The 12,300-nt window shown below is 40.1% G+C and overlaps 1 protein-coding gene across 1 annotated transcript in view; it reads right to left on the bottom strand.

Moving 5' to 3' along the window:
* The window catches only part of LOC118096494 (deleted in malignant brain tumors 1 protein), a 90,083-nt gene that overhangs the window by 17,763 nt on the left and 60,020 nt on the right, over window positions 1-12,300 (bottom strand). The window contains 14 exon segments of the mRNA XM_060275199.1: window positions 914-1,255; window positions 1,345-1,386; window positions 2,180-2,215; window positions 2,328-2,669; window positions 3,880-3,915; window positions 4,618-4,959; window positions 5,976-6,017; window positions 6,236-6,271; window positions 7,701-8,042; window positions 8,129-8,170; window positions 9,245-9,286; window positions 10,047-10,082; window positions 10,188-10,223; window positions 11,837-12,178. Of these exon segments, the coding sequence (XP_060131182.1) occupies window positions 914-1,255; window positions 1,345-1,386; window positions 2,180-2,215; window positions 2,328-2,669; window positions 3,880-3,915; window positions 4,618-4,959; window positions 5,976-6,017; window positions 6,236-6,271; window positions 7,701-8,042; window positions 8,129-8,170; window positions 9,245-9,286; window positions 10,047-10,082; window positions 10,188-10,223; window positions 11,837-12,178 (2,058 nt within the window).

Raw genomic sequence — 12,300 nt, 5'->3', positions numbered from 1 at the left:
ACTGCTGCTAACAGCTATTGATTATATCTCTACAGGAGAAGTTTAAATTAAATGAATTCCAAGTGAATTGGTTCATCCATGTATATTAGTTATTGTACCTTAATGGAGCCTACATCATCAGATCCAATATGCTCCTCAATAAAGGTAAAGGCAAAGGGACCCCTGACCATTAGGTCCAGTCGTGACCGACTCTGGGGTTGCGCGCTCATCTCACATTATTGGCCGAGGGAGCTGGCGTATAGCTTGCAGGTCATGTGGCCAGCATGACAAAGCCGCTTCTGGCAAACCAGAGCAGCACATGGAAACGCCGTTTACTTTCCCGCTGTAGCGGTTCCTATTTATCTACTTGCATTTTGACGTGCTTTCGAACTGCTAGGTTGGCAGGAGCTGGGACCAAGCAACGGGAGCTCACCCCGTCACAGGGATTCGAACCGCCGACCTTCTGATCAGCAAGTCCTAGGCTGAGTGGTTTAACCACAGCGCCACCTGGGTCCCTGACATGCTCCTCAATACTAGTCATTAAAAGTTGATAGGATCTGAAGAGTTTGAGTTCTGGCCACTTGCAGGTTCTTCAAGTCCTTGAAGTCCTCTGATCTTGTACATTTAAGCATTTCTGCATGTCTCTTTAGCTTTTAAACTATATATTTATTATTGAAATGAGTTCAATCAGTGTGCAGTGTACAAATGCATAAGCAGATGCAAAAACAAACAAACAAATGCAGAGGAAAAATTCCAATGCAACTTATCATAAGAAAAAAAAATTATACCCTGCACTGGATGGAAGAATTTCTAATTAAATAGAGAGAAAAGAGGAAGCTGAATCATGTCTTTACAATATGGACAAAAGAACTTCCATCTGTAAATGCAGATCTAGAAGTTAGCACATTTGGAAAATATTTGGAGGTACCGGTACCTGAGCAGATAACGCTGGCATCTTCCTTATGTTTGCAGTCATGGACTCCCCATCCATTATGAGAACAGTCCTCAAAAGAAGATTCAGTCCCGTCACACTGTACTGCATTCAGGAGGATGCTGCCAGAGCCTCGGCCAAAGAAGGCACTTAGTGGGGCTGAATTGGCTTCTCCGCAACCAAGTTGTTGGCACACAACCTGAGCATCCTTCATGTCCCAATCGTCATCACAGACAGTTCCCCACTCCCCATCATGGTAGACTTCAAGGCGACCCTGACAGCTGTTCTCTCCATTCACCAATCTTAGGGAGAAAGGACTTGCTGATGTTTCCAAAGGAGAATTCGCTGCAAAAGTTGATGAAGAACGTAACAACACTATTATATAATACTGACAACTGCATTTATTTCCACTAAAACCCAGCATCGCTGCTTACCTGTTGTAACACTCTGTTCAGTAGATTGAGGTGGTGGAGTTCCTAATTTAAAAAGAAACAGATACAATGCCAAATATTGAAAACCTTGTTTGATATCATATCACTTTTAAATATCTAATTCAGTTTTTCAAATCTGACTTTTCAGGGTTTCTTGTAACTGCAAATTGGCCTATAAACCTTTAACTTCCGTTCACCAATCTTAGGGAGAAAAGACTTGCTGATGTTCCTGATGGAGCATTCTCTGCAAAAGGTGACGGGGAATGTTACAAAACATACAAGTGATATAAAATAACATTTATGGAAAAAATGCTAAAACGCCACATTAATACTCACCAGTTGTCACCCTCTGTTCTGTAGATTGTGGAGGTGGAGTTCCTAAATTAAAAAGTGGCCAGATACAATACCAAATATTATAAACCTTGTCTCCATATCATATCACTATTAAATATGTAATTAAAGTTTTGGGTGCTAGCATTTCAGATTTGCTTGTAAGTGCAACCTGGTCTATAAACCTGTAACTTCACCCTTGCTTTATTTAAAATTATAGCCCTGCTGTGAATCTATTTCTTTCTAAAACAATATACAACATAGCTTGAAGTGAGAGTTACAGCCTGTAACTTACAGGAGGCCTAGATATTGGGTAGCCAGTTTAATTGATCAATGAAAGTGTGAATTGGGTCCAAGCAGAGAATCTGAAATTAGTGGTACTGTAAAGCCATTTGATTGGTTCCTCATTTCTGCTACACAATGAGGACGGAATTATGCAAGCAGTGGCAGCAAGGAGTGCCAATATGTCTTGTTTTTAAAGTCAAGCTTAGGTCGAGCAAATACATACCGGATGTAATGGCTGTTTCGGTGGTGGTGATGGGTCCTAAAATGAAAAGAAGAAAGCACAGCATTGACAAAATAACTTCAATATGTTTAATGCAGATGTAGAAGAGATGCTTTAGAAATAAGCATATACAGAGTATAACTGGATGTACCTGAGCAGATAACGCTGGCATCTTCCTTATGTTTGCAGTCATGGACTCCCCATCCATTATGAGAACAGTCCTCAAAAGAAGATTCAGTCCCTTCACACTGTACTGCATTCAGGAGGATGCTGCCAGAGCCTCGGCCAAAGAAGGCACTTAGTGGGGCTGCAGTGGCTTCTCCGCAACCAAGTTGTTGGCACACAACCTGAGCATCCTTCAGGTCCCAATCATCATCACAGACGGTCCCCCACTCCCCATCATGGTAGACTTCAAGGCGACCCTGACAGCTGTTCTCTCCGTTCACCAGTCTGAGGGAGAAAGGACTTGCTGATGTTTCCAAAGGAGAATTCGCTGCAAAAGTTGATGAGGAATATAAGATTATTTATTGTTTATAGATAACGTTGACAATCATAAAAAAAGTTTAAACGCCACATTAATACTTGCCAGTTGTAACACTTTTTTCCGTAGACTGTGGTGGTGGATTTCCTAATTTGAAAACAAACAAACCAGATACAGTGCCAAATATTTCAAACCTTGTCTCCATATCATATCACTTTTAAATATCTAATTAAAGCTTTGGAAACTACCCTCCAGGGTTGTTTGTGACTACAAACTAGCCTATACACATTTAACCTTACTCTTGTGTTGTTATTTTTTTTTAATTCTCAATAAAGAAAATAAAACATCTATATACAAGTGCTGATAGTGTTACAAGTAGAAAACAGTGTACGGCTGAACATTATCATTAAACTTATTATTCCAAAATCTCATCCAACTGATCACAGTGTTGTCTTTAGGTATAACATGCTTACATTTAATCTAGTCACCTCACGCAGAACAAACATAAATGTCATTTCTCGGTTTCTGGCTTTATAAAAACTCAAACACTCTGCTTGGTTCCTGGTTTGGAGATGCAACTTAAGAGCAAATTATCTTTTGCCCCCTGCATAGTTTGCTGGATTTGCAAATAAGAGAAAACTGCTTTGCTGCAAATTCAGAAGCTACAATATAGCACAGAGGAGAGAATGCAGAAACTTAACGCTCATGCCTATTAAGCCCATAAGAACAAACACACCACAAGTGTCCTTGGAAGTATTGTTTGTTAAGGGTGCTGGGAATTGTAGCTCTGTGAGCAGTATATTACAGCCCCTAGGATTCTTTCAGGCAAAATGCTCTTTAAATATATGTTCTGTATTAACCATCCTATATCTCAGTGCAGTCTCTGTGTATTTGAAGAGCAACTGAAATTTCATAAATTTCTTTAAACCATATGTGGCAGACCTTCTAGTGTCTTCGAATTTTCCATGAAAATAATTTATCCTATGGCAGTGCAGATTCCTCTTATTATGTTAACTGACAATAAGGGAAATACATCTCTCTCTCCCCCCCCCCCCACAGAATCGCCAAAGGAGAGAGCCAAAGGAAAGATATGACATCTGATTGGTCCATCACTTCTGCAGTACACTGAGGGCTATTCCAGCAGAATTGTGCCAAGCAATGGCAGCAGGGAGTGGAAATCTGTTTTCTTTTTAAAGGCAAGCTGAATCTAGTACATCCATACCTGATGTAATGGGTATTTCTGTGGTGGTGAGGGGTCCTAAAAATAGAAAGAAGAAAGCACAGCATAAGGAGAAAGCCTATTTAAAAACCAGAAAACAGAATCTTATAGCTGTATGGTTTTTAGTCATGGCACCTCAGTGAGCAGCGACCAGAGAGATGTAATGTTTAGAAATGATGACTTACCCACCTTTTGGGATGTGCGATAGTTGTGGCCCAGTACAGCACCACAGTGTGTGGGGTTGGGGGTTGGACTACATTACTTTTGGGATCACTTCCAACAGTATAATGATATACTGCCTTCAGCTACACTGCACATTGGCCTGCAAACCTATGTGCCTGTTCCTTCCCCTCCTGCTGGCAAATTTTTCTTTGTGCCATGATTTTTATTACAGAGATGGCAGGCCCTTTCATATAGCACTATGATCCAAGCTTGAGCATGCCCATATATATCTTTAGATTGCAGTCTATACATACATTATTAAAATTAGTTTGATGTGTGTGCAGTCTTCAAATAAATGCATAACCAGATGCAAAGAATTGTCAGAAAAACTTCAGCACCGCTTATTAGATGAAATAAAATTGATTGAAGTCAATAGATGATACTTCAGGGTGGGGGTGGGGTGGAGGTCAAATCATGTCCTTTATATTGTCCTTTATATATAGACAGTGTAACTATTATGTTTGCAAATACAGATCTAGACAAGAAGTGTATGTGTATAAAGAAAATAAATTGAGGCACCTGAGCAGATAACGCTGGCATCTTCCTTATGTTTGCAGTCATGGACTCCCCATCCCTTATGGGAGCAGTCCTTAAGAGAAGTTTCATTCCCTTCGCACTGTACTGCATCCAGGAGGATGCTGCCAGATCCTTGGTCAAAGTAGGCACTTAGTGGAGCTGAAGTGGCTTCTCCACAACCAACTTCTTTGCAGACAACGCGAGCATCCTTCAGGTCCCAATCATCATCACAGACGGTCCCCCACTCCCCATTATGGTAGACTTCAACACGACCCTGACAGCTGTTCTCTCCATTCACCAGTCTTAGGGAGAAAGGGCTTGCTGATGTTCCTGATGGTGAAATCTCTGCAAAAGGTGATGGGGAATGTTACAAGACTATTCTTAGTTCAGTTATACAGTGGTACGTCAGTTTAAGTACACAATTGGTTCCGGAAGTATGTACTTAACCTGAAACGTACTTAACCTGAAGCAAACTTTCCCATTGAAAGTAATGGAAAGCGGATTAATCCGTTCCAGACGGGTCCACGGAGTACTCAACCTGAAGCATACTTAACCCAAAGTAAGAGCATAATTGGTTCTGGAAGTCCGTACTTAACCTGAAGCGTACTTAACCTAAAGCGAACTTTTCCATTGAAAGTAATGGAAAGTGGTTTAATCCGTTCCAGATAATAATAATAATAAATAATAATAATAATAATAATATATTATTATTATTATTATTATTATTATTATTATTATTATTATTATTTATACCCCGCCCATCTAGCCGGGTTCCCCCAGTCATAAAATACTAAAATACAGAAATCCATCAAACATTAAAAGCTTCCCTAAACAGGGCTGCCTTGAGATGCCTTCTAAAGGTCTGGTAATTGTTGTTCTCTTTGACCTCTGGTGGGAGGGCATTCCACAGGGTGGGTGCCACTCTCTGCCTGGTTCCCTGTAACTTGGCGAGGCAGTCCGCTGGCAGGTAGGGTCTCAGCCTGCGTGCCAGATGGAGCTGATAGACAGATGCCCTGGACACAGAGTTAACCTGCGCCTCCATGGACAGCTGTGAGTCCAAGATGACCCCAGGCTGCGCATCTGGTCCTTCAGTGGCACAGTTACCCCATTCAGGACCAGAGAGTCCTCCACACCTGCCCGCCTCCTGTCCCCCACAAACAGTACTTCTGTCTTGTCAGGATTCAACCTCAATCCGTTAACCGCCATCCATCCTCCATCCGCCATCCAGATGGGTCTGTGGAGTACTTAAACTGAAAGTACTCAAACCGAAGCGTACTTAAACTGAGGTATGACTGTATATAATATTGACAATTGAACAAAAACATCAACACCCAAAACTAAAAGCTCATATCAATACTTACCAGTTGTCACCCTCTGTTCTGTAGATTGTGGTGGTGGAGTTCCTAATTTAAGAAGAAACAGATACAATGCCAAATATTATAAACCTTGTCTCCATATCATGTCACTTTTAAATATCTAATTAATGTTTTAATGACACCCAACTGTTCTCTCCTTTCTGCCCCATGCTGAGGGTCAGTCCAGCAGAATTATACAAAGGAATGGCAGCAGAGAGTGCAAATTTGTTACTTAAAAAACAAGATAATTTCAAGTAAATACATACCAGATGTAATGGGTGTTTCTGTGGTAGTTAGAGGTCCTAAAAATGAAAGAAGGAAGAACAATATAAAAAGAAAGGCTGTTTGAACACCAGAAGAGAGAAATGCATAATTCTATGGTTCTTAATTATGGCACATAAGCCAGCAGCTATCAGATAAATTTAATGTTTAGAACCTCATTTGTATTTGGGGTTGTACTCAACAAAGCACTGGATTGTTAGATATACCGTAGACTGTCCTCGGGACAGGTGAGGCTGCTGATCCCTTATTTTCAAATCCGAATGTTGACAGCTATCACACACACACACACACACACACACACACACACACACACACTGCCAAGTTAATACATACCTGATGTAATGGGTATTTCTGTGGTGGTTATGGGGCCTATGAATGGTAATAAGAAAGCACAGCATAAAAATAAAGTACATGCAAACATTAGAAAAAGGAAACTCATAGCTATATGCTTCTTAGTGGTGGCACTCCACGAAATAGTCGCCAGAGAGATTTAATGTTTAGAACCTGATTTGTCTGAGTCCTACCTTATGTTGTGTATTGAGCTAAGGAACCATCATCTTGACTTGCAAGTTCAGCAACCTAATATTTCAGCTTGTGTTTTTTTAAAAAAATGGAACCTGCCCTTAAACCTATGTCCTACCAATCTCCTTCCCCTCTCACAAACTAATCATGGTGAGCCCCTTTCACTCCATGCTATGATCCGAGTCTAATTCCTCACTACCTGAGAACATCAGTGCATCTGATGAAAGTGATAAGCTGTACAGGACAGACCAGATGAATTCTTTCTCCACCACCTAGAATAGACTCAGAATACGTTCTGCTGCAGGATGTGCACTGGTGCAGACAGGTATTGATCAGGAGAGTACAGTATATACAACGAATTTCATGTGAATTGATCTATCAATGACTATTAGCCTTATTACCTTAATGGAGCTATACCATCAGATTCAGTGTACTACAGATGTTACTAGAGTTACTGAGTTACAAGAAGTATGTGGAGACAAAGCTATAGACCAGGCATCCCCAAACTGCGGCCCTCCAGATGTTTTGGCCTACAACTCCCATGATGCCTAGCGAACAGGACCAGTGGTCAGGGATGATGGGAATTGTAGTCCAAAACATCTGGAGGGCCGAAGTTTGGGGATGCCTGCTATCGACTTTTTGACACATTACAGGATATTATAATGGTATTCCAAGACTTGTGACTTTATGTGCTTAAACATCCTCACATTTGTCTTTAGACTCTAGCCTACACATTTATTACTGAAATTAGTTCCATGGGTGTGCATTCCGCACAAAAAAGGCACAATATGATGCAAAAAACCATAAACCCCCTGCATTCCAGCATCATTTATCAGATGAAAGAAAATTCCCAGAAGTGAATGGAAAAGAGAGGAAAGAAACAGTGTCCTTACTGTATAGTCAAAATAACAAAATAACTGGATGTACCTGAGCAGATAACACTGGCATCTTCCTTATGTTTGCAGTCATGGACTCCCCATCCATTATGAGAACAGTCCTCAAAAGAAGATTCAGTCCCTTCACACTGTACTGCATTCAGGAGGATGCTGCCAGAGCCTCGGCCAAAGAAGGCACTTAGTGGGGCTGCAGTGGCTTCTCCGCAACCAAGTTGTTGGCACACAACCTGAGCATCCTTCAGGTCCCAATCATCATCACAGACGGTCCCCCACTCCCCATCATGGTAGACTTCAAGGCGACCCTGACAGTTGTTCTCTCCATTCACCAGTCTTAGGGAGAAAGGGCTTGCTGATGTTTCCAAAGGAGAATTCGCTGCAAAAGTTGATGAAGAACGTAACACTATTATATAATACTGACAACTGCATTTATTTCCACTAAAACCCAGCGTCGCTGCTTACCTGTTGTAACACTCTGTTCAGTAGATTGAGGTGGTGGAGTTCCTAATTTAAAAAGAAACAGATACAATGCCAAATATTTAAAACCTTGTTTGATATCATATCACTTTTAAATATCTAATTCAGTTTTTCAAATCTGACTTTTCAAATCAGACTTTTTCTTGTAACTGCGAATTGGCCTATAAACCTTTAACTTCAAGTGTGTTGCCTTCAGATATAAGATGTTTATATTTTATCAGGGTCCCTCACACAGAACAAACAAAAAAGTCATGTCTCAGTTTTTTGTTTCAATACAACTCAGAAAATACAATTTGTTATTGTTTTACAAACTTGGTTTGAATGTAAATTATTGGCTCTTATTTTTGTCACCAGCTAAAAAGATTTTTCTTTAGACCACCCAACTGAGATAGTTAGTGCTGATGAGCATTTTAATCTGTTACCAGTTTACGGTTGATTTTAATTCTTGGAATGTTTTCAAATTTTTGTAATTCATTAAAAACACACACAAGTACTTTATTGTTTTATATTTTTTGTTAAAAGCTTTGAGACATTTTATAATCAAGCAGTGTACAAATTTTAATAAATAAATAAAAATAAAGAGGCGTGATAAAAGTGTGTTTGAACTTCCCAACTGTTCTCTTTTCAAATTAATTCATTCTATGGAAGCGCAAACTCTTCCTATTGCTGCCCAATGAATGTGAAAACCAGGGGCAGAAGTTAAGATATGCTATTTTCCCCAGAGAAGAGGGATGTACTGTAAAACCTTTCTCTTTAAAAGAATATACTAAATAGTATTATTAATGAATTCATTAATTAAAATTGTATATTGCCCTATATATACAAATAAATAGCCAGAGAGATAAAGGACGGTATAGATATAGGGTAGCCAGACCAACGAAAGAATGAGTGGGTGGAAGAAGGGAAATTGCAATATGTGCTGCTTTTAGGACACCTCTCCATTCACCAATCTTAGGGAGAAAGGACTTGCAGAAGTTTCCAAACGAGAATTCTCTGCAGAAGTTAATGAAGAATGTAACAAGACTACTCTTTCTTCAGTTATAAATAATACTGACAATCGCATTAAAAACAACAACACCAAAACCCAGTATCAGTCCTTACCTGTTGTGATACTCTGTATGGTAGATTGAGGTGGTGAAGTTCCTGATTTTAAAAAGAAACATATCTAATACCAAATATTACACACCTAGTCTTTTATATTGTATCACTTTTAAATATCAGGGCTGCTTGTAACTACAAACTGGCCTATACACATTCAACCTTTGTGTTATAAATAGATCACTGCGTTGTCTCCAGATATAACATGATTATGATTTATCTTGCCGCCTGTCATAGAACAAATGAAGTCAAGTTTCTGTGATTTCATCACAACTCAGAAAATCTAATATGTTCTTCGTTTGCAAACCTTATTTGATTGCATATCATGGGTGCATTCAGATGTATGAAAAATCGAGTCATTTCTGCACATGCCTACTTTAATTCCTCCTTGATTTACCCATGAAAATGGCAGGAAAGAACTATATGCTGATATACTGCCTCAAATTTGGTTACTTTACCTTTGCATTTTTCTGGGATAATGCTCCCCCCCCCCCGGAAGCAATTAAATGGAAATTAGCACTAAACACCTGATATATTCTACTTTTTTAATATTCTGCAAAAACTCAACTATAATTTGAAAATCAACAGATAGGGAAATGTCAGGGAAGTGAAACGCGCTGTCTTGTGAATGCAGCCTATGTTTTACCCCAGCCACAGTTTGCTGGATTTGAACATAATGGAAAACCATGGTTTGCTGCAAATTCAGAATTCACTTATATAGTGGAAGGAAGAATGCAAAAGGTCAAGGCTCATGACCAGGCAGCTTTTTTATATATTAAAAAAGCAAGATAAAATAAATACATACCAGATGTGACGGGTTCTACTGTAGTGGTTATAGGTTCTAAAATTGGAAAGAATATGTTAAAAGCTCCAAAAATTAGAAAGGAGAAAGCACAGCATAAAAGAAATTCCATTTAAACACTAGAATTGAGAAACCCATAGTTACCAGCTGTGGTGGGTACTTCTGTGGTGGTTAGAGGTTCTAAAAATTAGAAAGAACAGGTTAGATGCTCTAAAAACTAAAAAGGGGGAAACAGTGGAGGTAGAATAAAGCTATCAGGATTAGTAGCCATAAATAAGCCCATGATTCCCCACAACAGTGGAATCTCTGTTCATTTAATGGACATGCCAAGGAAGGTGCTACTTTGTATGACCCGTTTTGAAATCATATGAGTTGCTGATATAAGCTGTAGTGATAGCTGTTAGTTATGATTTTAAAGGCAGTAATAAAGGAAATTTTAATTATTTGTAATTAGAACATTATTTCTAAACCACTAACTCATTCCAACGCACACCCCCCACACACGGCAGTATTCAGTTAAACTACAACTGAATCGGTTTACTATCAGTGCCTGCTACCCATTTTAACCTGATAGAGCCTATACTTTCAGATGCAGAATACCTCTGAATACCTCCTATTTGCCATTTATTTACTTGGGGCTGCACCCCTGCCTGCTCTGCTCTCCAACTCCCTGCTGCTATTCCCACTCTCCTTTTCCAACCCCATGGCAAGCCCAGAGATGGGGAACCATTTTGCAAGGACAAATCTGACAGCTGGGTGGGGCTGTCCACCTGCCAATCAAATGGCATCACAAATAACATAATGGTTTGAAGCCCGGAAGCCAGGGCTATTATTCAGGCTGTTCTGGTGCTAGCAGTGTGTGCAATCCAAAGAGCCATAGGTGGAGCTTCCGTCCTCTCACAAAACCTTCTAAAGGCACTCCAAGACTGCACGTAGGCATCCACACATTGGCCTTTGGATCTGTCCTCTGGGTTTATTATTAAAATTAGTTCAAAGGGTGTGCAGTATTTAAATAAAGGGATAATACTGGATGAAGGGGAAGAAGGGAAGAAGAAGAAGAAGAGTTTGGATTTGATATACTGCTTTATCACTACCCTAAGGTGTCTCAAAGTGGCTAACATTCTCCTTTCCCTTCCTCCCCCACAACAAACACTCTGTGAGGTGAGTGAGGCTGAGAGACTTCGGAGAAGTGTGACTAGCCCAAGGTCACCCAGCAGCTGCATGTGGAGGAGCGGAGACGTGAACCCGGTCCCCCAGATTACGAGTCTACAGCTCTTAACCACTACACCACACTGGCCACCGTTTCCCAGATGAAATAAGATTCTCTGTAGTGGATGGAGGAGTTTCAAATATAAAAAGAGAAAGCTGAATCATGTTCTTACAATACAAGCCATTGTATTTACACCAACAATTTATATACCACAGTATACAATGAGGTTACCAAATAGATACAAAAGATTGAATCAGCTCAAATAACTACTATACAGTGGTACCACGGTTTTTGAATGTCTCCATTGATGAATGTTTTGGTTTTGGAACGCCATAAACCCGGAAGTAAAGGCTTTGGTTTTTGAACACTTTTTGGAAGCTGAACATGCTATGTGGCTTCTGTACTGAGTTTTCCAGAAGTAAATGCTTCCGGAAGTAAATGCTTCGGTTTTCAAACGTTTCGAAACTCACACCGTCTTCCGGAATGGATTACATTCGAAAACCGAGGTACCACTGTATTTGCCAATGCAGATTGAGAAGCTATGCTGCAAAAATGAACACACATGGAAAATAATTTGAGGTACCTGAGCAGATGACGCTGGCATCTTCCTTATGTTTGCAGTCATGAACCCCCCATCCCTTATGGGAGCAGTCCTTAAGAGAAGTTTCATTCCCTTTGCACTGTACTGCATCCAGGAGGATGCTGCCAGATCCTTGGTCAAAGTAGGCACTAAGTGGAGCTGAAGTGGCTTCTCCACAACCAACTTCTTTGCAGACAACGCGAGCATCATTAATGTCCCAATCATCATCACAGACGGTTCCCCACTCCCCATTATGGTAGACCTCAACACGACCCTGACAGCTGTTCTCTCCATTCACCAGTCTTAGGGAGAAAGGATTTGCTGATGTTCCTGATGGCGAAATCTCTGCAAAAGGTGATGAAGAATGTGACAAGACTGTTTGTCGTTTAATTATATGTAATCTTGAGAATTGTATACAAATGTAAAAAAAGAGAGAGAAGCAATAAATCCTTAACACCACCACCACC

Source organism: Zootoca vivipara, chromosome 5 (assembly GCF_963506605.1).
Source record: "Zootoca vivipara chromosome 5, rZooViv1.1, whole genome shotgun sequence".
Lineage (NCBI taxonomy): Eukaryota > Metazoa > Chordata > Lepidosauria > Squamata > Lacertidae > Zootoca > Zootoca vivipara.
Note: the sequence above shows the minus strand (reverse complement) of the source record. Positions and strands in the feature narration are given on the sequence as shown.